This window comes from Vulpes vulpes, chromosome 15 (genome assembly GCF_048418805.1).
Source record: "Vulpes vulpes isolate BD-2025 chromosome 15, VulVul3, whole genome shotgun sequence".
Lineage (NCBI taxonomy): Eukaryota > Metazoa > Chordata > Mammalia > Carnivora > Canidae > Vulpes > Vulpes vulpes.
Genome location: NC_132794.1, coordinates 117,671,990 through 117,694,363, shown reverse-complemented (window position 1 = coordinate 117,694,363; position 22,374 = coordinate 117,671,990). Strand labels below are relative to the sequence as shown.

General features: G+C 57.0%; 1 protein-coding gene across 12 annotated transcripts in view; it reads right to left on the bottom strand.

The window, feature by feature from the left end:
* The window catches only part of LRRC27 (leucine rich repeat containing 27), a 41,489-nt gene that overhangs the window by 14,703 nt on the left and 4,412 nt on the right, over positions 1-22,374 (bottom strand). For 8 of the 12 annotated variants that reach the window (XM_072740492.1, XM_072740493.1, XM_072740497.1 and 5 more), the window contains 4 exons: positions 18,417-18,475; positions 11,182-11,334; positions 3,015-3,387; positions 1,874-2,068 (listed from right to left, as the gene is read on the bottom strand). In XM_072740492.1, coding sequence (XP_072596593.1) covers positions 1,874-2,068; positions 3,015-3,387; positions 11,182-11,334; positions 18,417-18,475 — 780 coding nt within the window. Of the gene's footprint in view, positions 1-1,873; positions 2,069-3,014; positions 3,388-11,181; positions 11,335-18,416; positions 18,476-21,678; positions 22,101-22,374 lie in introns of all 12 variants that reach the window. The other 4 variants (XM_072740503.1, XM_072740495.1, XM_072740494.1 and 1 more) reach the window with 2 other exon arrangements.

The window sequence follows — 22,374 nt, the reverse complement described above, 5'->3', positions numbered from 1 at the left end:
GCACCCAAGGCTGCTTCCTGTGCCCTCCCCAGGGGCTCCTACCCCTCAGCTGAGCCAGGCTCTCTGTTCTCCACCCAACGCTCCAAATCTAGGGACTTTCTACGACTGCACCTGTCACCGTGGCCCCAGACACAGGGGCTCCATCTACGCATCCACTACCTCTTGGTGAAACAGGAGGGAAGGACCCACTCTGTGAGGAGTTGCCTGTGCAGAGAACCAGGTGGCACGACAGGGTCCGCAGGCTGTGCTGAGAGCCTAAGCCACAGGGCAGGACTCGACACTGTCACCAAGGAGGCCTGCAAACATCACCTCAGGCCCACGGCAGAGAAACCGCGAGCATCCATCGGCCCTCGGTACCCAAGGGCTTCCTTCCACGCAGGTGCGCAGCACCCCGAGCTCCACCGGAGCCCGACTTGCCGCGTACGGGAAGCACACTTCCACCTGCTACGTCCCCCAGCGGCCAGAGCTACCCGCGGGCCAGCTCCCTGTGACCGTCCCGATGGCGGCCTGGGCCGGGGTAGGGGTGCACAGTGAGCGGGACTCACACTCACGCAGTGCAGACGCTTACTGCGGAGTCCAGAAGGGCAGAGGCTGGGGTGGCCGCTGTCACGAAATGCCGCCAAGAAAGGGGTAGACGTGAGGGCGGAGGGGACCCATGGGCAGCCAGGAAAGGAAGCGGCGCAGTGGGAGCGAGGGCGGGCGCCCCCAGCCGTCAGGGTCAAGCCAGGACATGTGCTCCTGGGGACTCTACTGCTCGCTCAGCCTGGGGTGCGCCCGCAGGTGCGCCCGGATGTGCAGACCCGCCCTGCAAAGCCGCTTGTGCTGGGCGCACACCTGGACCCGGCGGTGAAGCAGCAGGAGGACCTCTCTGGCCTGCAGCCTGGGCTCCAGCTGAGGGACTCTGGGGGCACTTGGGGGATGGCCTGAGCTCAGGCCGGGTGGCCGCCCAGCACCTGTGGCCAGTGATCCGCACGGCCCTGCTGTGACGGCCGGGACTCCAGGTGCGGCCCAGGCCACTCCCCCAGGTGTCAGCCACACGCAGAGGCACCCCCGCCATCAGGATGACAGCCCGTCGTGAGCCCCGGCAGTTCTGAGGGCCTGACCTCTCCCTCCTTTCACAGAAGGGATCGGACCCCAGGAGATGGCCCGAGTGGAGCGGGGACGGTGCAGGCGTACCACTGCCACGCTGTGCTTGGAGCAGGCTGTCCCCACCCGGGCCTCACGTGGGATCATCTCAGGATCAAGGAGGGTTTATTCACAAGGGGAACAGCACACGGCCCCAGGGACAGAGCAGGAGCCCTGGGCTGGAACAGGGGCTGCAGCCGCCCCAAGTCCCGGGAGGAGGGCCCCGGGTGGACTCACAGGGGGGATTGGGGGGTGATGAAGGGCCTGCCCTCCGTCTCCCTGCCGGCAAACCCAGCCAGAAGGTGAGGGGCCCTGGGGTGCCGGGCTGCGGTCCACGCTGGATGGCCTCCTGGGGCTCGGCAGAGACAGGTGGGCAGGGAGCTGCAGGACAGGCCCCAGCCAGGCTCCTGTGGGGTCAGCAGCGCAGCCAACCAGGGGGCCAGGAGCCCACCGCGCACACGCCGGTAGCACGTAACTTTCCTTAGAAACGACTTGTGAGCCAGGTGATTGGGAGGGGAAGAGGCGGTGGAGAAGAACAAGGAGTCAGAGGAAAGTCAAGAAAGAAGGCAGGTGGAGTGGAGCGGACCCCGAACAACGAATGACGGCCGAGGCCCGCGCCCACACGGCCTGAGAAGAGGCCGGACCAAGAGCAGCTGGTCAGCTTCCAAATGAAACAGAAACAGCCCCTTCCCCAGAAATGTCACAGCAGCAGGCCCGGCCCTCGGAGTCCCGGCAGGGGAGCGCTCACCTCCTCCGCTGCTCCATCATGGCCTGCTTCTCCCGGCGCTCCTGGAGGGCCCCGGCCCTGCTCTCGGGGGGCCTCCTAGGGGGAAGCGCTGCTCGCTGCGACGGTGCCAGGGCAGGCAGGACGCTCCGGAGGGAGGGCATCTTCCTTCTACCATCACGGCCCCTGCGATGGACACTCCCCCTCGGATAGCACTCGCTAGAACACAAACACGCAGCTCGTACAAGCGGAGCCAGCGGGGTGGACACCCACGGAAGCCCGAGACCTGTGCGTTCCCAGCGCCCCGCACCCGGGGCTCCTGCCTGTGGAGGCTACGGGCGGCCCGGAGTCTGAAACACCGATGGGACTGCAGTGCCAGGGGCAAGCACCCAGCCTCGATCATGAGACACGGGGAGGGAGGAGGGGGGAGGGAGGATGGGGAGGGAGAGGGCTCTGCACGGCCGGCGTGGGACAGGCCTGGCTGAGGTCACTGCTGCGCCACAGTGGACACCGGCACTGTGTGCTTCTAGTACTTCCGTTGACCGTTATCATCGTTCAATGGTACTTTACTTTTTTTTTTTTTAATTTCAAGAATTTTCAAGCCTCAGAACAGGTGAAAGAAACTCCTGAACACCTGTCATGCAATAAATGCAAGTTTCCCGTCTCCTTTTCAGTGCGGCCCGGCCCTGGCCTCTCAGACCGACTCTTCCAAGCTGTCCCTCCACGAAGCTGGACCCCCTCAGACACGCTGGACACGTGTCCCTGGTGTCCACCGAGCGGTGCCACGAACCAGAGCAACCACGAGGATTCCATGCACCCCAGGAGCCAATTTCTGTCCCCCTGGAATGGCTTGGCCCCCCGTGTGAATGTCTGACCTATATTCACCAGGAAATCTCTTCTTTGCACTTACACCCACACACGGGTGTGCACACCACACATGCGTGACACCATACATGCACCTAACACACACACTCGGGGGCTTTCTCTTGTGTGATCCCCCCCGTGGGGTCCCCGCTCTGGGTAACAATCCGAAGCCACGCTTAGCACACGTTGCACAGTAAATGCTGGCAAGGGCCCGCCTGACATCTGGAAAGACCTGACATCTGCAAAGTAACATCACAGCCTCGGAAGGATCAAGAAAGTACACATGGCTTCCAAGTTCTACCTGGAAACGTGTCTTGGGTTGGAATGTTCTTTCTCCTTTGCGTTTAATGCTGCCTTGAGATGTGGAGGTAATTCCACTGGTAAGAGCTGGTTTTCAAGCACTGCTGCTTGATCGTTCTCAACGATCTCCTGCCTCAACTTCCAAAAGCGCTTGATCTCTTCCTCACTCGGCCAGTCTTCTGGGGAGTCGGTGGAATTTCTAAGCTCACTCAGGTCTAGCTTTTCGATGGGTGGGAAGAAGTTTGCCTTTTCTTTTAACATCCCCTCTTGATCCTGAGAATTAATGATGTCTTTGTCAGGCACACCTTCTTGGGATAAACCCGACAAGGGCTGTGGCAGCAGACTTAGGTTCATCGTTGGAACTGGTGAAATCACTGGTAGGATAAAACGGCATTTTAGTTGACCGTCCTCCAACACCGGCTCCCCAGAATCAAACACACCCAGTGACCAGCAGCCCTGGCAGAGAGGGTGGGGGTGGGGGGGGACAGTCTCCCTCTGCAGAGAGGGCCTGGGGGGGGACAGTCTCCCCCTGCAGAATGGGCCTGGGGAGGGAGGGGACAGTCTTCCTCTGCAGAGAGGGCCTGGGGGGGGACAGTCTCCCTCTGCAGAGAGGGCCTGGGGGGGGGGACAGTCTCCCTCTGTAGAGAGGGCCTGGGGGGGGGACAGTCTCCCTCTGCAGAGAGGGCCTGGGGGGGGGACAGTCTCCCTCTGTAGAGAGGGCCTGGGGGGGGGACAGTCTCCCTCTGCAGAATGGGCTTGGGGAGGGAGGGGACAGTCTTCCTCTGCAGAGAGGGCCTGGGGGGGGGGACAGTCTCCCTCTGCAGAGAGGGCCTGGGGGGGACAGTCTCCCTCTGCAGAATGGGCCTGGGGAGGGAGGGGACAGTCTTCCTCTGCAGAGAGGGCCTGGGGGGGGACAGTCTCCCTCTGCAGAATGGGCCTGGGGAGGGAGGGGACAGTCTTCCTCTGCAGAGAGGGCCTGGCGGGGGGGACAGTCTCCCTCTGCAGAGAGGGCCTGGGGGGGGACAGTCTCCCTCTGCAGAATGGGCCTGGGGAGGGAGGGGACAGTCTTCCTCTGCAGAGAGGGCCTGGGGGGGGACAGTCTCCCTCTACAGAAAGGGCCTGGGGTGGGGGAGGGGACAGTGTCCCTCTGCAGAGAGGGCCTGGGGGGGGGACAGTGTCCCTCTGCAGAGAGGGCCTGGGGGGGGAGGGTACTGTCTCCCTCTGCAGAATGGGCCTGGGGAGGGAGGGGACAGTCTTCCTCTGCAGAGAGGGCCTGGCGGGGGGGACAGTCTCCCTCTGCAGAGAGGGCTTGGGGGGGGACAGTCTCCCTCTACAGAAAGGGCCTGGGGTGGGGGAGGGGACAGTGTCCCTCTGCAGAGAGGGCCTGGGGGGGGGACAGTGTCCCTCTGCAGAGAGGGCCTGGGGGGGGAGGGGACTGTCTCCCTCTGCAGAGAGGGCCTGGGGGGGGGACAGTCTCCCTCTGCAGAATGGGCCTGGGGAGGGAGGGGACAGTCTTCCTCTGCAGAGAGGGCCTGGCGGGGGGGACAGTCTCCCTCTGCAGAGAGGGCTGGGGGGGGGGACAGTCTCCCTCTGCAGAGAGGGCCTGGGGGGGGAGGGGACAGTCTTCCTCTGCAGAGAGGGCCTGGCGGGGGGGACAGTCTCCCTCTGCAGAGAGGGCCTGGGGGGGGACAGTCTCCCTCTGTAGAGAGGGCCTGGGGGGGGGACAGTCTCCCTCTGCAGAATGGGCTTGGGGAGGGAGGGGACAGTCTTCCTCTGCAGAGAGGGCCTGGGGGGGGGACAGTCTCCCTCTGCAGAGAGGGCCTGGGGGGGACAGTCTCCCTCTGCAGAATGGGCCTGGGGAGGGAGGGGACAGTCTTCCTCTGCAGAGAGGGCCTGGGGGGGGACAGTCTCCCTCTGCAGAATGGGCCTGGGGAGGGAGGGGACAGTCTTCCTCTGCAGAGAGGGCCTGGCGGGGGGGGACAGTCTCCCTCTGCAGAGAGGGCCTGGGGGGGGACAGTCTCCCTCTGCAGAATGGGCCTGGGGAGGGAGGGGACAGTCTTCCTCTGCAGAGAGGGCCTGGGGGGGGACAGTCTCCCTCTACAGAAAGGGCCTGGGGTGGGGGAGGGGACAGTGTCCCTCTGCAGAGAGGGCCTGGGGGGGGACAGTGTCCCTCTGCAGAGAGGGCCTGGGGGGGGAGGGGACTGTCTCCCTCTGCAGAATGGGCCTGGGGAGGGAGGGGACAGTCTTCCTCTGCAGAGAGGGCCTGGCGGGGGGGACAGTCTCCCTCTGCAGAGAGGGCTTGGGGGGGGACAGTCTCCCTCTACAGAAAGGGCCTGGGGTGGGGGAGGGGACAGTGTCCCTCTGCAGAGAGGGCCTGGGGGGGGGACAGTGTCCCTCTGCAGAGAGGGCCTGGGGGGGGAGGGGACTGTCTCCCTCTGCAGAGAGGGTCTGGGGGGGGACAGTCTCCCTCTGCAGAATGGGCCTGGGGAGGGAGGGGACAGTCTTCCTCTGCAGAGAGGGCCTGGGGGGGGACAGTCTCCCTCTACAGAAAGGGCCTGGGGTGGGGGAGGGGACAGTGTCCCTCTGCAGAGAGGGCCTGGGGGGGGACAGTGTCCCTCTGCAGAGAGGGCCTGGGGGGGGAGGGGACTGTCTCCCTCTGCAGAGAGGGTCTGGGGGGGGGACAGTCTCCCTCTGCAGAATGGGCCTGGGGAGGGAGGGGACAGTCTTCCTCTGCAGAGAGGGCCGGGGGTGGGGGACAGTCTCCTTCTGCAGAGAGGGCTGGGGGGGGGGGGGACAGACTCCCTCTGCAGAGAGGGCCTGGGGGGAGGGGACTGTCTCCCTCTGCAGAATGGGCCTGGGGAGGGAGGGGACAGTCTTCCTCTGCAGAGAGGGCCTGGCGGGGGGGACAGTCTCCCTCTGCAGAGAGGGCTTGGGGGGGGACAGTCTCCCTCTACAGAAAGGGCCTGGGGTGGGGGAGGGGACAGTGTCCCTCTGCAGAGAGGGCCTGGGGGGGGGGACAGTGTCCCAGTGTCCCTCTGCAGAGAGGGCCTGGGGGGGGAGGGGACTGTCTCCCTCTGCAGAGAGGGTCTGGGGGGGGGACAGTTTCCCTCTGCAGAATGGGCCTGGGGAGGGAGGGGACAGTGTCCTTCTGCAGAGAGGGCCTGGGGGCGGAGGGGACTGTCTCCCTCTGCAGAGAGGGTGGGGGGGGGGACAGTCTCCCTCTGCAGAGAGGGCCTGAGGGGGGGACAGAGTTCCTCTGCAGAGAGGGCCTGGGGGGGACAGTCTCCCTCTGCAGAGAGGGCGGGGGGGGGGGACAGTCTCCTTCTGCAGAGAGGGCCTGGGGGGGGACAGTCTCCCTCTGCAGAGAGGGCCTGGGGGGAGGGGACCGTCTCCCTCTGCAGAATGGGCCTGGGGAGGGAGGGGACAGTCTTCCTCTGCAGAATGGGCCTGGGGAGGGAGGGGACAGTCTCCCTCTGCAGAGAGGGCGGGGGGGGGGGACAGTCTCCTTCTGCAGAGAGGGCCTGGGGGGGGACAGTCTCCCTCTGCAGAGAGGGCCTGGGGGGAGGGGACCGTCTCCCTCTGCAGAATGGGCCTGGGGAGGGAGGGGACAGTCTTCCTCTGCAGAATGGGCCTGGGGAGGGAGGGGACAGTCTTCCTCTGCAGAGAGGGCCTGGCGGGGGGGACAGTCTCCCTCTGCAGAGAGGGCTGGGGGGGGGACAGTCTCCCTCTGCAGAGAGGGCCTGGGGGGGGAGGGGACAGTCTTCCTCTGCAGAGAGGGCCTGGCGGGGGGGACAGTCTCCCTCTGCAGAGAGGGCCTGGGGGGGGACAGTCTCCCTCTGTAGAGAGGGCCTGGGGGGGGGACAGTCTCCCTCTGCAGAATGGGCTTGGGGAGGGAGGGGACAGTCTTCCTCTGCAGAGAGGGCCTGGGGGGGGGACAGTCTCCCTCTGCAGAGAGGGCCTGGGGGGGACAGTCTCCCTCTGCAGAATGGGCCTGGGGAGGGAGGGGACAGTCTTCCTCTGCAGAGAGGGCCTGGGGGGGGACAGTCTCCCTCTGCAGAATGGGCCTGGGGAGGGAGGGGACAGTCTTCCTCTGCAGAGAGGGCCTGGCGGGGGGGACAGTCTCCCTCTGCAGAGAGGGCCTGGGGGGGGACAGTCTCCCTCTGCAGAATGGGCCTGGGGAGGGAGGGGACAGTCTTCCTCTGCAGAGAGGGCCTGGGGGGGGACAGTCTCCCTCTACAGAAAGGGCCTGGGGTGGGGGAGGGGACAGTGTCCCTCTGCAGAGAGGGCCTGGGGGGGGACAGTGTCCCTCTGCAGAGAGGGCCTGGGGGGGGAGGGGACTGTCTCCCTCTGCAGAATGGGCCTGGGGAGGGAGGGGACAGTCTTCCTCTGCAGAGAGGGCCTGGCGGGGGGGACAGTCTCCCTCTGCAGAGAGGGCTTGGGGGGGGACAGTCTCCCTCTACAGAAAGGGCCTGGGGTGGGGGAGGGGACAGTGTCCCTCTGCAGAGAGGGCCTGGGGGGGGGACAGTGTCCCTCTGCAGAGAGGGCCTGGGGGGGGAGGGGACTGTCTCCCTCTGCAGAGAGGGTCTGGGGGGGGACAGTCTCCCTCTGCAGAATGGGCCTGGGGAGGGAGGGGACAGTCTTCCTCTGCAGAGAGGGCCTGGGGGGGGACAGTCTCCCTCTACAGAAAGGGCCTGGGGTGGGGGAGGGGACAGTGTCCCTCTGCAGAGAGGGCCTGGGGGGGGACAGTGTCCCTCTGCAGAGAGGGCCTGGGGGGGGAGGGGACTGTCTCCCTCTGCAGAGAGGGTCTGGGGGGGGGACAGTCTCCCTCTGCAGAATGGGCCTGGGGAGGGAGGGGACAGTCTTCCTCTGCAGAGAGGGCCGGGGGTGGGGGACAGTCTCCTTCTGCAGAGAGGGCTGGGGGGGGGGGGGGACAGACTCCCTCTGCAGAGAGGGCCTGGGGGGAGGGGACTGTCTCCCTCTGCAGAATGGGCCTGGGGAGGGAGGGGACAGTCTTCCTCTGCAGAGAGGGCCTGGCGGGGGGGACAGTCTCCCTCTGCAGAGAGGGCTTGGGGGGGGACAGTCTCCCTCTACAGAAAGGGCCTGGGGTGGGGGAGGGGACAGTGTCCCTCTGCAGAGAGGGCCTGGGGGGGGGGACAGTGTCCCAGTGTCCCTCTGCAGAGAGGGCCTGGGGGGGGAGGGGACTGTCTCCCTCTGCAGAGAGGGTCTGGGGGGGGGACAGTTTCCCTCTGCAGAATGGGCCTGGGGAGGGAGGGGACAGTGTCCTTCTGCAGAGAGGGCCTGGGGGCGGAGGGGACTGTCTCCCTCTGCAGAGAGGGTGGGGGGGGGGGACAGTCTCCCTCTGCAGAGAGGGCCTGAGGGGGGGACAGAGTTCCTCTGCAGAGAGGGCCTGGGGGGGACAGTCTCCCTCTGCAGAGAGGGCGGGGGGGGGGGACAGTCTCCTTCTGCAGAGAGGGCCTGGGGGGGGACAGTCTCCCTCTGCAGAGAGGGCCTGGGGGGAGGGGACCGTCTCCCTCTGCAGAATGGGCCTGGGGAGGGAGGGGACAGTCTTCCTCTGCAGAATGGGCCTGGGGAGGGAGGGGACAGTCTCCCTCTGCAGAGAGGGCGGGGGGGGGGACAGTCTCCTTCTGCAGAGAGGGCCTGGGGGGGGACAGTCTCCCTCTGCAGAGAGGGCCTGGGGGGAGGGGACCGTCTCCCTCTGCAGAATGGGCCTGGGGAGGGAGGGGACAGTCTTCCTCTGCAGAATGGGCCTGGGGAGGGAGGGGACAGTCTTCCTCTGCAGAGAGGGCCGGGGGTGGGGGACAGTCTCCTTCTGCAGAGAGGGCTGGGGGGGGGGGGGGAACAGACTCCCTCTGCAGAGAGGGCCTGGGGGGGGGACAGTGTCCCTCTGCAGAGAGGGCCTGGGGGGAGGGGACTGTCTCCCTCTGCAGAATGGGCCTGGGGAGGGAGGGGACAGTCTTCCTCTGCAGAGAGGGCCTGGCGGGGGGGACAGTCTCCCTCTGCAGAGAGGGCTTGGGGGGGGACAGTCTCCCTCTACAGAAAGGGCCTGGGGTGGGGGAGGGGACAGTGTCCCTCTGCAGAGAGGGCCTGGGGGGGGGACAGTGTCCCTCTGCAGAGAGGGCCTGGGGGGGGAGGGGACTGTCTCCCTCTGCAGAGAGGGTCTGGGGGGGGGACAGTCTCCCTCTGCAGAATGGGCCTGGGGAGGGAGGGGACAGTCTTCCTCTGCAGAGAGGGCCTGGGGGGGACAGTCTCCCTCTGCAGAGAGGGTGGGGGGGGACCGTCTCCCTCTGCCCTGCGGCACTCACACTCCATATAAATCTATGCAAATAAAAATACTTTTCTGTTTCCTCCTTATCCTAGATCTTTTAATATCTTTATTTCTGATCAATTTTTAGCCCATATCCCTACTGTTTTTGTTTGACAATACTTTTGTGGACTTTAAACATTTGTATATCTGGGTAAATTACCTGAAAGAAAATGGGCCAGGAACGTTCTTGCCTTTAGGACTAGGCTCAAATGTCCCCTCGGCGGACTGGCCCTGCACGAGCCACCCCACCTCCTGCAGCACCCCCAGGGCAGAATTAGGTCACAGGTCATGCCGACATAGACTCCTTTTTGGCTGTAGGTTCAAACTTGAAATAGAGACACTCTGCACGTTGGCATCCTCTTGAGTGATGCCACTGGATTTTGATCCGCACTTAAGAGATAACGCTAGTATATTCTTTGGGAAACAAGGAAATTCACGATTTGCAGTAACAGGTTGGCAGCAGACAAAACAGATGCTTGGAGCTGACTGCTGGCGCTGCCACACGCCCTTGGCCTTCACCTTCACCGTCCCAGTGCGAGCTGGCCTCTTCCACGGGCAGCTGCGTGTCTGTGCCTGGGCGTTTCCTCTGGCACGTGAAGGCCAGCCTGCCGGGCTGGAGAACCGTGGGGAAGCCGTCCATTCCAAGCATGGCTGCTGCTGGAGCACGCATGCCCACCCCCTCGCCGCGCTGCAGCGCGACCGCGGGGCCTGTGTTCAGGTAGCCCTTCACAAATGTCAACGTGCACATGGACCCCCGGGGACCTTGTGACAGCCAGGTCCTGGCCTGGTCCATGTGGTAATTAACACCTGAGAGGCTCAGTGTGACCACTGAGGCCTGGTGGGGCTTCACCTGCTTCACGCAGCACCCAGCAGGCCCATGCTGGCGTCCAGGGCACCCCTGCCGGATTCCTCACCCCTGATGGCTCCCTCCTTCTCCCTATCTCGCTCCACTCAGCCTCCACGCCGCCCCCTGGGGTCACCTCCCCAATCAACCACTGGCCCTTGACTCCTGACTTAGGAGCTGCTTCTGCAAAACACAAACTAAGACACTTTGCAATTACAACCAACGTTTAAAATTATGCATTCCGGGGCCGTTTGTTTGGATTTAGGATAAAGATAATTTAGGCACAGCAGCACTTCCTAACCACTCTGGATGTCCCTTACATTTACTCAGATGGACTTAATTATTTACACACTTTAATATCACATAGATAACTATCGTGGCTGTTTCAAATATATGCATTTCCTCAATTCTAGAAATTATATTTTAAGTAGTAAAAATTTAGATATGTTGAAGTAAATTTCCAGACTATTTAATTTTTGTGAGCCATTACAATTCTCTTTTATCTCTACTTTGTCTAAGTGTAGGTACGGTGCTCATTCACGATTAGATTCTATCATGAGCATGTGAGAACACCTGGCTGGCTGGTCCATATGTTGAAAACTTGGGATCAAATGTTTAGTGAGCACCCACCAAAAAAGTGCCGAAGCCAGTGCTCCTTCCCCAGGAGTAAGGGCCTTCTGCTGTGCTTGCTGTGCCTGAAGGTGGCTTGGTGGTGAGGACAGTTTTATCTGATTTATCCCACAAAGTTTTTACCAAAATCCACCCTAAATAGGCTCTATAATGGGCCCTGAGAATGCAAACCCAAGAACACAGAAACAAGAAAGACAGCTCTGACACGTGGGCACGGACACCAGAACACGGTGTGAGTCCAGCAGAGGACACGCGAGGCCCCTGTGCATTCCTGTGACATCAGTAAGGAGACAGCCTCCCCAGGTCCTGGTTTTAACAAGCACTAACTTCAGTTCTAATGCAGAGTCCTGTAGTAATTGTCCCACAAACCTGGAGAAGTTAAATCCTGGGGCGCAGAGCGCTGGGCGGCATAGATCTGCAGGAAGGCCAGGATAGCGCCCAGTCCCTTCTGCACAACGAGTGGAGCAGGGAACTCCAGAGGGCAGTGTCTCAGGTTCAGGGCTTTCAGGGTGGTCACGTTCCCTGTGAAGGAGAGGAAGAACCCAGAACTTCACACACTCTTCCGTGGAATGAAACTGGGAGAAAATACTATTTTTGCACATTAAAGAAAAAAAAAAAAGACCCTACTGAAAATTTTGTCTGAATAACAGAACAGATGTCTGCGATTTGCTTGGAAAAAAAGTCTTCAGGGAAGGCAGATCCCACAGATTAAGACCAGGCTAGTTACAAAAGTAAATAAATAAAAATAAAATGAATAGAAGCAGCACTAACAGCCCTCTGGCAAAAATCAGAATACAAACCTGTTGTATTATCTAAAATGCCTATTTGCAGTGACAAAAATCCTAAAAGGAACCTGTGACCCATACTCAGGAAACAAGCAGTCACCAGAAACTGTCCTCAAGTCGGCTCAGACGTCGTAGTAAGCAACAAAAACTTCAACAATCACACATATGTTCAAAGGAATGAAGAAAACCATGTTTAAATAATTAAGGAAAAACATAGTAAAATGACTCAATAAGCATAGAATGTCAACAAAAACAGAAGTTATAAGAAAGAACCAAATAGCAGTTCTAGAGTTGAAATTAGAGACCGGGCGGCGCCCGGGGGGCCCCGTCGGTGAAGCGTCCGCCTTGAGCTCAGGTCACGATCCCGGGGTCCTGGGGTGGAGTCCCATGTCGGGCTCCCTGGCAGCGGGGCGTCTGCTTCTCCCTCTGCCTCTGCCGCTCACTCCGCTCGTGCCCACTTTCTCTGTCTCTCTCTCTCTCCCTCTTGCTGTCTCTCAAATAAATAAATGGAATTAAAAAAAAAAGAAAAGGAAAGAAATTACAAAGACCAGGATGAGAATTCCACCAAAGGGGACCCAAGAGCAGATACAAGATGACAGAAGAGACAAGTGAACTGGAAATAAAAAGTATCTGATCCAATGAAGAGAGAGAAGAACGATGAAATCAGGACCGCGTCAGAGGCCTGTGGAACAGCAGCACGTCCGCTGACCCGCGGAAATGCGGCGAGAGCCCCAGAGGGCGAGAGGGGTGAGCAGAGCGCTCCGTGAGGACACCACGCAAATGCGCCCCAGCGTGTGACCCACAGCAGTGGGGCATCCAGGATGTTCAACAACCAAGTAAGATAAGCCAAAGGCAATCACGCTCAGAAACATCAAAACCACTGAAAGGCAAAGAAACATAAATGATCTTAAAAACAGAGCAAGAGAAACAAGGGCACAAGGAGAGTGACTTTGGTCAAAGGACAGGGAACAGCATATTCAGATTCGGGTGCCCTGAATCTACCAAAACTGTCCTGCAGAAATACAGACAGAACGAAGACATTCCCAGCTGATGCAGGTGGGGGGGGGGGGGCACCGCAGCTGGCTGCAGCAAGTCACAAGCTGAAAGAGTCATTTAATGCCCCCTGCCCCCCCAACCCGCTGCACCCACCATCGCAGGGCCCGCGGACAACCACTCAACTGAATGAGGAATGAGTTGAGCAGCAGGAGACGGAACCTGCCAACTCAAAGACAAGTTAACAGAAAATAACACAGACTGGGACAAACTGGGACAAGGAGAAAAGGGGACAGGAAGAGAAGCGCGTACTCGAGGCACATGGGGCAGAAGCAAAACCCCAACGTCCATGTACCTGGAGGAGGAGAGCAGAGGGAGAAAGAAGCCGGGTCCGGGGAAATAACGCCGATAGCCAGGGATTTGCCAAATCTGATGAACGTTATCAGTAAACAGATTCCAGAAGCTCCAGAAGCTCCGTCAATACAAAGAATAAAGTCAATACAAAGAAAGCCACACCCAGGCGCATCGCAGACAAACTGCTAAAAATCAAACATGAAGAGAGGAATTTTAAGCAGCCAGACCAAAGAGATGCATCACTTAAAAATAAAAAAAACATTAAGACTGACAGGTGACTTTTCAACAGAGGCTAGAAGCCAGAAGACAACACAGACATTTTTTCTTTCAATAAAGACATTTTTAAAGTAGTGAAAACATCTCTGAAATCTGGGTTCCTGTTACTCAGCCACATATTCTTCAAAAATGATGGAAAAGTAAAGATGCCTTTTTAGAAAATCAAACTTGAAAAATTCATCACCAAACGACTAAATGATAATACTAAAGAGAGAGATTCAGACCAAGACCGTCAGTCATCGCAGATGGGAGCGAGGAACTTTGAGAAATGAAGGATAAACACGTAATAAAATATAAATAAATACCGACAGTTTAGCGTCTGCTGGATTTGCAGCAAGATGTAAAAGCAAAATCTAAGAAAACCACCGCACGAGAGGCAGGGGGGTGCTGGCCGAGGCCGTGCAGGGAAGCGTCCGGGGGGTGCTATCCGCGGCAGGCACGGGGGGGAGGGGGGGCAGTGTGGCCCCCAGGGTGCAGCAGCTCCACTCCCGGCCAGGCGCTGGCAGATAACCGGTTTGCAGAAAATGGGCCCAGAATGAACCACCCAAGGGGAGACAGAAACGGGAGGCAGGCAGAAGCCAGAGGGCGGGTGACACGCAGTATCCCTATGGCTTTCGGCCTGCGGGAAGGCCCCGGAGAGCGCCACGCCGGCCCCACGCGGCCGTCACGACGTGCAGCGCAGGGGACACACTGCAGGGCACCACACAGCAGCTCAGCAGTGAAGCCGTGGGCTCCAGGGACAAGGGGGCCGCAGAGGGAGCCCTCCGGCTCGGGGCAACGTTCTGCACACACACCCACGGCACGCCCTGACCTTCCCACGCACAGGACAGGCGGCAAACAGCAGGGCCACAGCTGGAGCCCACTGCTGGACACAGAGTCTGGAGCCCTAGTCCTCTCAACTGAACTACCTATTTATTAAAAAAACCAATACTCTAAAGAAGAATATAACAGAATCTAGAATCTCTACAATGTATCACAAGGTCTAAGATATAATCTAAAAAATTATTTAAAAGATATGTTTATATCAAATGAAAAAAAATGAGAACACAGTAGAAAAGTAAAAACTGTTAAAATATGAAAATTCTAAGACTGGAAACACAGTAGCTGAAAAAAATTACTAGGCAATTTTCACAGCCAATTGGAGATGACAGGAAAGACGCATAAACTTGAAGATGTCGATCTATCTTCCCTGAAGACCAGAAAAATGACTTTTTAAAATATACTTTTTAAAATGTAGGGCAGCCCCGGTGGCGCAGCGGTTTGGCGCCGCCTACAGCCTGGGGTGTGATCCTGGGGACCCGGGATCGGGTCCCACGTCGGGCTCCCTGCATGGAGCCTGCTTCTCCCTCTGCCTCTCTCTCTCTCTCTCTCTCTCTGTGTCTATGAATAAATAAATAAAATCTTTAAAAAAATAATAAAATAAAATAAAATAAAATGTAAAAGAAGGTCAGTGATCTGTAGAACAACAACGAAAGTTCTAACACACAGTAAAAAGAGAGAACAGGTGCAGAAAAATATCTGAAGGCTTAATGACTAAAATATTTCCCAAATTTGGCAACAGACGTGGAATTTAAAAATTGAATAAATTCAATAAACAAACAAACAAAAAAAACTAAAAAAAAAGAAAAATTCAACAAACTACAAGGAGGATAAGTACAAAGAAAACCACAGCTGGGTACCTCATAGTCAAACTGCTGAAAAGCAAAGATACAAAGAAATCTTGAAAGTAACCAAACCAATCAACACAGTTCATAAAGGAGAACAAAGAATGAATGACCTCTGAGGCCTGGGGAGAGTGGTACTTCTTTAAAGTCCTGGATGAAAAAAATCCAACCTGTATTTCTAGATCAGCAATATCCTTTAAGAATGTTTTTTTAAAGGATTTTATTTATTTATTGATGAGAGACACAGAGAGAGAGAGAGAGGCAGAGACACAGGCAGAGGGAGAAGCAGGCTCCACGCAGGGAGCCCGACGTGGGACTCGATCCCGGGTCTCCAGGATCACGCCCTGGGCTGAAGGCAGGTGCTAAACCGCTGAGCCACCCGGGCTGCCCTCCTTTAAGAATTAAGGCAAACAGAGGCACCTGTGTGGCCCAGTAGGTTAAGCAGCTGACTCTGGGTTTCAGCTCTGGTCATCAACTCAAGGTCCTGGGATCGAGCCTTGTGTCCGGCTCCAAGCTCAGCGGGGAGTCTGTCTGTCTGTCTCAGACAGACAAATATATAAATCTTTTTTTTTTAAAGGGATTAAGGCAAAATAAAGGCATTTCTAGAAACATAAAAATTAAAAGAATTCTTTGCCACTAGACTAATTTTAAGAATTTTGAAGAGAAGTTCTTCAGGCTGAAGGAAAACAGTATCAAATGGAAAGCTGGACCTTCAGGAGAGAGGGAGGAGACCCCAGGAATGCTACATATTAAGCAAACATAAAAGACTTTTTTCCTTTCAATGTCTTTCAAAGTAAGTGACTCCTAGAAGCAAAGACTGTAAGTCTGTATTGTGGGTTTATAACCTACGTAGACATCGTAGACATCATCGTACGTAGGCCAAGTAGAGCGTAAGGTGGGCTGGAGAGTGGTCCCGCACGCCCAGTGGGCAGTCCCATCTCCTGTGATATTGGTACAGTGCTACTCTAGGGTGCACATTTTAACCCTGAGAGCGACCGTTAAACCACTAAAGGAATGTAAGAAGAATAGCTAAAAAGTCAATATAAAAATTAAAATACGAGTCTCAGGAATATCCAATTGACACAAAGTTACTGGAAAGCAGGAACAGAGGAAAAAAACAAATGAAACGAACAGAAAACAAGCCGTCAAATGACAGCCCTACAGAATTTAGGAAACAGAGCTGGTGAACACGGTCGGGGAGACAAACCAGAAGAGACTCTTAGCTACGGGGACACACTGAGGGCTGATGGAGGGGCGGGGGCGGGGGACGGTTAAGTAGGTGATGGGTATTACAGTGGGCCCTAGTTGTGGTGAGCACTGGGTGTTGTGGATAAGTCATGAGTCACCAAATTCTACTCCTGAAAATAATTTTGCCATATATGTTAACCAACTAGAATTTAAATAAGAACTTAAAAAAATGTATTACATTTAACAGTCTAAATACTTCCATTAAAAGGCAGAGGTTGGGGGATCCCTGGGTGGCTCAGTGGTTGGCGCCTGCCTTCGCATCAGGGTGTGATCCTGGAGTCCCGGGATCGAGTCCCACGTCGGGCTCCCTGCATGGAGCCTGCTTCTCCTCTTTCTCCTCTGCCTGAGTCTCTGCCCCACCCTCCGAATAAATAAAATAAAATATTTCTTTTTTAATAAGATCTTAAAAAAAAAAAAAAAACGGCAGAGGTTGTCTGGCTCAGTCAGTGAAGCAGCTGATTCTTGATTTTAGCTCAGGTCACGATCCCAGGATCCTGGGATTGAGCCCCACCTCAGGGTCCCTGCTTAGTAGGAAGTCTGCTGGTCTCCCTCCGTCTCCCTCTGTCCACCACCCCTGCCCCACGTGCAGACAGACAGACAGACACAGGCGCACACACTCTCTCTCTCCCTTAAATAAATTTTTAAAATAAATAAAAAAGGCAGGGGTTACCGGACTGGATAAAAGAGTGAACCTAACTGTATCCTTCCTACTGGCAATGTCAGGTTGGAAATAAAAGAATGGGAACACATAGGTCATGCAAAGAGTGAGCAGAAGGAGGTTGGAGAGGCCGCGCTGTACGCACCGAACGGCCAGAAAGCGTATGACACAGCTCCACGTCGCTGGCCGTCGGCACGCGGGCACGAGAACCGCAGCGGGGCACCACTACATATGCCAGAGTAACAAAAACAACATGAAGACATTTTAAAAAATCCCAAATTTGTATTCAACCTATAACATAGTATCCAACTACGGAAAGCAAAAGCTGACAGATGTAAAACGAAAGGCAGACAAAGGCACAATCACAGTTGGAGACTGTCACATACTCCTCCAGGCGCTGACGACATAAACGGACACCAACGCGAGGACGGAGGTCGTCTGATCGCTGTGACTAAGCCACCCGCCCGGACTCTACCTACAACAGCGCACCAAGTAGCAACGTGAGAACACACGTTTCCCCAGTGCGCAGGGGGTGTTTACACCAGAGAGAACACATCCTGGGCCAGAGCACACCTGGGCAGGTTCCAGACAAGTTACACAGCGTCCATAGAAGGAAGAGCATTACAGGTCTCCCCTTGTCGGTGAGTCCAGCGAAACACAAAGAGCCCACGGGTCACAGTGAACATCCCAAAATATCCTGAGCTCACTGATGACAAAGATGCTGCATGCTGCGGCTTGCGGGAGCAGCCAAGGCAGCGCCTGGGGGAAGACACAGTCGTGACTGCACAGACTAGAAAGGCAAGGTCTAAAACGGTCACTTGAGCCTCCAGCTCCACTGGCTGGACAAAGAGCAGCAAATCAAACCTAAAGAATCACAGATAGTAAAGAGCAGATCCGATGCACAACCGAGAGGGTCGCCTCCTGCTTCCGCACAGCAGGGAAGACCAAGGGAAATGAGGACGCTGCACCTGTCCGTCCCCGTGGACGGCCCCCGGGAGCACGGTGGTGAGCCGGAGCTGCGAGTCACCAGCAACACACGCTGCTACGACTCAGGCCAAGGTCGAAAGCAGGGCCCTGCCGACACACACTGCAGGGAGAGGGCGGCGGCGAGGCCGTCCATGGGCGCGGGAGGCCACACCGGTCCTGGGGCCCTGGCCACTGTGCGCGGCAACAGAGCCCTTCGCTTTGATTATTTCTCCGCCTCCGTCCGTCTGTCCATCCGTCCTACTTTCTGCGTGGAATACAAACTACGGCACTAACAGCGCTCGCGAGCTGCTGCCCGAGAGCCCGGGAAGGACGAAGGAGAAGGGGTTCTAGATACGAGCCAGCTCGCCCCCTACGACTTGCCTTAGGTTTCCGCTACAGGTTCTGGGCACCGAAAAAGGCAGCATTTTAAAGCCAGCTTTTTATTTTATTTTTTAAAATTTTTTATAAAGAGTTTATTTATTCATGAGAGACACAGAGAGAGAGAGAGAGAGAGGCAGAGACACAGGCAGAGGGAGAAGCAGGCTCCATGCAGGGAGCCCGATGCGGGACTCGATCCTGGGATCACACCCTGGGCCAAAGGCAGAGGCTCAGCGCTGAGCCACCCAGGCCTCCCTAAAGCCACCTTTTGATAACACTTACCCAGCTCCACAGGTAACATCTTGATAGGATTTCTTTCTAAAAGCAAAGTTTTCAAATGCCTTAAAAACAAAACAAAAATTATATCATTTAAAAAGCAAAAAAGGAAATGACCATCCCAAAATGACACCATCAAATGTCTTCCTTTGCCTCTTCTTTCAGGAGAGGACTCGAGTGCAGGTGCACACGCTCGCTGCACACGGACGGCACGTGGCCCCCTTCCCCCCACCCTCCCCCACGTCTCAGCAGAGGGCCAGGCCTCAGTGCACTGACCTCCGAGGCCGGGCGATTCTCTGCCGGGGGGTCGGCCTTGCACCTGTGGGCTGCTCAGCAGCACCCTGGTCTCCACCTGCCAGGGCCAGTAGCGCCCCCTCCCAGGTCGGGACAAGCACGAGATCTCAGGGCGTTGCTGAATCTCTGCTACGGACCACGCGGCCCCACGGCGGGGACAGGTGCTCGGACCGCCAATGGCCCACGACATCCTCACCCGCACCAGGCTTCCCGAGTGTGCCCTGAGGGCTCCCACACTGAGACGCTCTGTGAACACGTCTCCCCGGGTCCAGATGCTCCGGAGCCTTCTGCTGCACGGCACACCCACCCTGCTGGGCGGATAACGCGCAGCGAAGGGCTCTGCGGCCTCAAGGAAACGTGGTACAAGGGGCGTTTCTCTAAGCCGTTGACTCCAGAGCCCTTCCCCCCGAACACCCAGGAACATCTCCCAAAAAACCTCGCACAAAACAGACAGATGGAGAGAGGATGCAGGGCGCCCGCCAGAAACTTACTAATTGGATGATACGGAAAAATGAACATCTCATGTTAAATTCTATCTTGCCCCTTTTACTTTTTACGCTTCTTTCATTTTCCACATTTAATTCTTAAGACTGTATCGTACACTAAGAATACATTTCTTTTTCTCCTTTACTTTTTAGTGAGCACCAGCTGAAATCTGGTATAAGGAGACCCGGGGGCTCATGCTTCCAGCCTAGGGTGGGCGTCCAGGCGCAGAGCGGGACCTTCCACCCCTGCCCCCTGTACCTGCATCACCCTGGGCTCCCCAAGACTTTGGGAGAATTGTTGAATCCGCTGTCCTACTCCACCGCCAGGGACGGTCTCCAGCCAGCACACCCACACCTCAGCCCAGGGCCCGCGGGGGCGGCTGCCTGCCCGGCGGGGAAGGCCTCGCAAACCCCTGGAGCAAAGCGCCCCACTGCCGTCGCCTCTCTCGCCCGGAGCAGCCCCAGGAAGCCACCGGGGGGACCGAGGGGCCGCATGGAGTCCAAGCTGCGTCCCCCGGCTTTAGCTCTCCCGAAGGAAGAGACAGGAGCAGCCGAGCACACCTACAAATCCCACAAAGGAATCAACGCTATGGGGAGAGGGAGACCGTCTCAAGCCTCATTTCACTTTGGACGGTGAGAAAATTAAAGTCCAACATCACAACTGACTTGGGTCCCCAAGATTTGAAAGGAAGAAGACGATTTCACAGGCATGGGATCGAGAGTTCCATTATTCCAGTTAAATTAAGTTTGGTTTTTGGATTGGCCACTTCAAAGGAAAACCGATGACTTGAAGATCAGACAATTTTCTTTCTGTTTACTCTCTTGGGTTTTCCCTATTATTGGAAGTTTTAAAAGAACGGACTTTGTGAACTAAACTTTTCTTGACGTACACGAAGGTGAATCATTTCAACTACTGGTTTTTGGTGTAGCCCCTTTTCGTTGGGTGATACAACAGGCCAGGGCGGGCCGGTGGCCGCTCTCTGGAAGATGCACACACTCTGCGCCCGGGCGGCAGGTGGGCAGGTGCCCTGGACTCCCCAACGGCAGGTCAGGTTGGGCCAGTCAGCGTGACCCCTGCTGGCCTGGGGGGCGCGGTGGGGGGCGGAGCCCACGGGAAGCAACCACGCACCAGAAAGTGGACCCGAGCAATGGTATGTTTGAATACTCTCGTGCACACTGAATAACACGTTTATGAATGTTGACCCCTTAACACCATCAGCCGCCCCCCCGTAACATCACAACTTCCCACTGAACGTACAGATCCAGCCGCTGCGTTGGGGCTGCTGCCCGAGGAGGGAGGCGCAGACACATTTTCTCGGTCCCTGCTAGCAGGCTCACACATCCGAGACAGCGAGAGGGGGAGACCATTAATACTGCATTGCTTTAATTAGGCTTTTTGGAAAGTTTAAAGCTTTTAATAAGCCCATAATTACTTAACATTTCTGATTAATATGTTTCAGCTCTTCGGCAAGTTGATCTAATTTTAATGATATAATGAGCTATAAATCACATGCAAAATTATATCTTAAACAGCATTAAGCAGCTGGCTTTGACTGGCAAAATCAAAGGATTCCAAAACTGGAGGACTGTGGACTTCCTTTATAGGAAAGAGCAGAGTTCGGGGAACGGGTTCTATTTATTTACCCTTTGAGTAGCAACCCCCCTCTCGGCTGTGCGAGCGCCACAATTTATAGACAGAAAGCACTAAATTATCCTCAACACAAAGGATGGGGGCCTTGGGGAGAACAAAGACTTCCCAGCCGGGCCTGAACCACAAGCTCAGAACACTCACGAGGCCGTCAAGCTGCAGGGGGCACGGTGGACGCAGGCCCAGGGAAGGCTCGGCCACCTGTCACGCAGCCCTGGTTGGTGCCGAGGACACGGTTCTGTGCGTCCGGTGGCACAACTCACAGCAGGCGATCTGCTCTGCAGGCCCCGACGACCCCCGGAGCTCCGGGAAGGCAGCTCCTGGCTCTGACTCCCCCCTGCTGGACACCCCAGCTCATCATCAGAAGTTAGCCGCTTCCTTGCGCAGCCTGAGAGGCACAATGATTCACAGAGATCTCCTCTTACTGCTACATGTGACAAAATACTCACTTCTTAAAAATTGCTTTGAAAAACAGCGAGCTGCAGTTGAGACAAGTGAAGGGCCTTACGCAGACCCCCACTCTGCTCTTCACAGCGGCCGCCGTGGCTCTCCGCGGACACCATTACTCACGTGAGAACCGGGGGTCGCCCTTGGACACCTGTCTGCTTCCCACGCCCTGGATCCGGCCTGAACCCGCTGGCTCTCAGGCCCACCCGCAGCTCTGCTCTGTCAGCCTTGCTCAGGCCGCAGCCTCTCGCAGGGTCGTGGCCCTGGCCTCCTGCCACCGCCCTCGCCCCTCCTCATAGTGACCTCGAAGCCAAGTCGAATTCCACCCCTCTCCATTCAAACCCTCCGTGACTCCCAAGTTGTTTCAAAACGAAAGCCAACATTGCCTGCCCACCTCTCCCTCCTGCGTCCTGGCACGCTGGCCTCCTTGCAGTCCCGCATCCGCCAGGCGCACGCACACCCGGGGCCTACGTGTATGCTCTCCTCCGCCCAGGAGGCACCGACACTAAAGGCGACCCCACAGTGTCTACCAGGTTTTCACAGGGAGGGTGTGGGAGCTGGAGGTGCTGAGGTCAGGACAGGAGGCCGAGCTCACAGTGAGTGTGCGCAGGTCCCCAGGGAGCGAGGAGGCCAGCTGACGGTGGGCTGCTGACCGGGGCCCGTGAGGAGGAGGGAGAGAGGCAAGGCATTCGTTCCAGAAGCGGGGGTGCTGGGAAATCCCTGGATCAGAGCAGCAGGAACGCGGCAGGATAGCTCGCATTGCTTACTCTGGGGTTTCCCGACCCTTCTGGCAGCTTTGCAGGGTAACAGTCGGAGCTGGAACCAGATGTGCATAAACCTCACGGTTGGCCCAACAAAGGCACGGCGGCTACCAGCATCCTTTGTGCTGTTAAAGATCCTACGTTATGACTACAGTTACGTGCATTTGGTACATTCATTCACTGCATCGATCACCTGGTCTAAAAATAGCATCAAACGCTTCTAAGCTGACACCGAAACTCAATCAGGGCTTGGAGCTAAGCAGCAAAGGAACAGGCACTCGGACATCTTAAAACAGGATGGCTTCTTAAAATCTGAGAATATAAACACG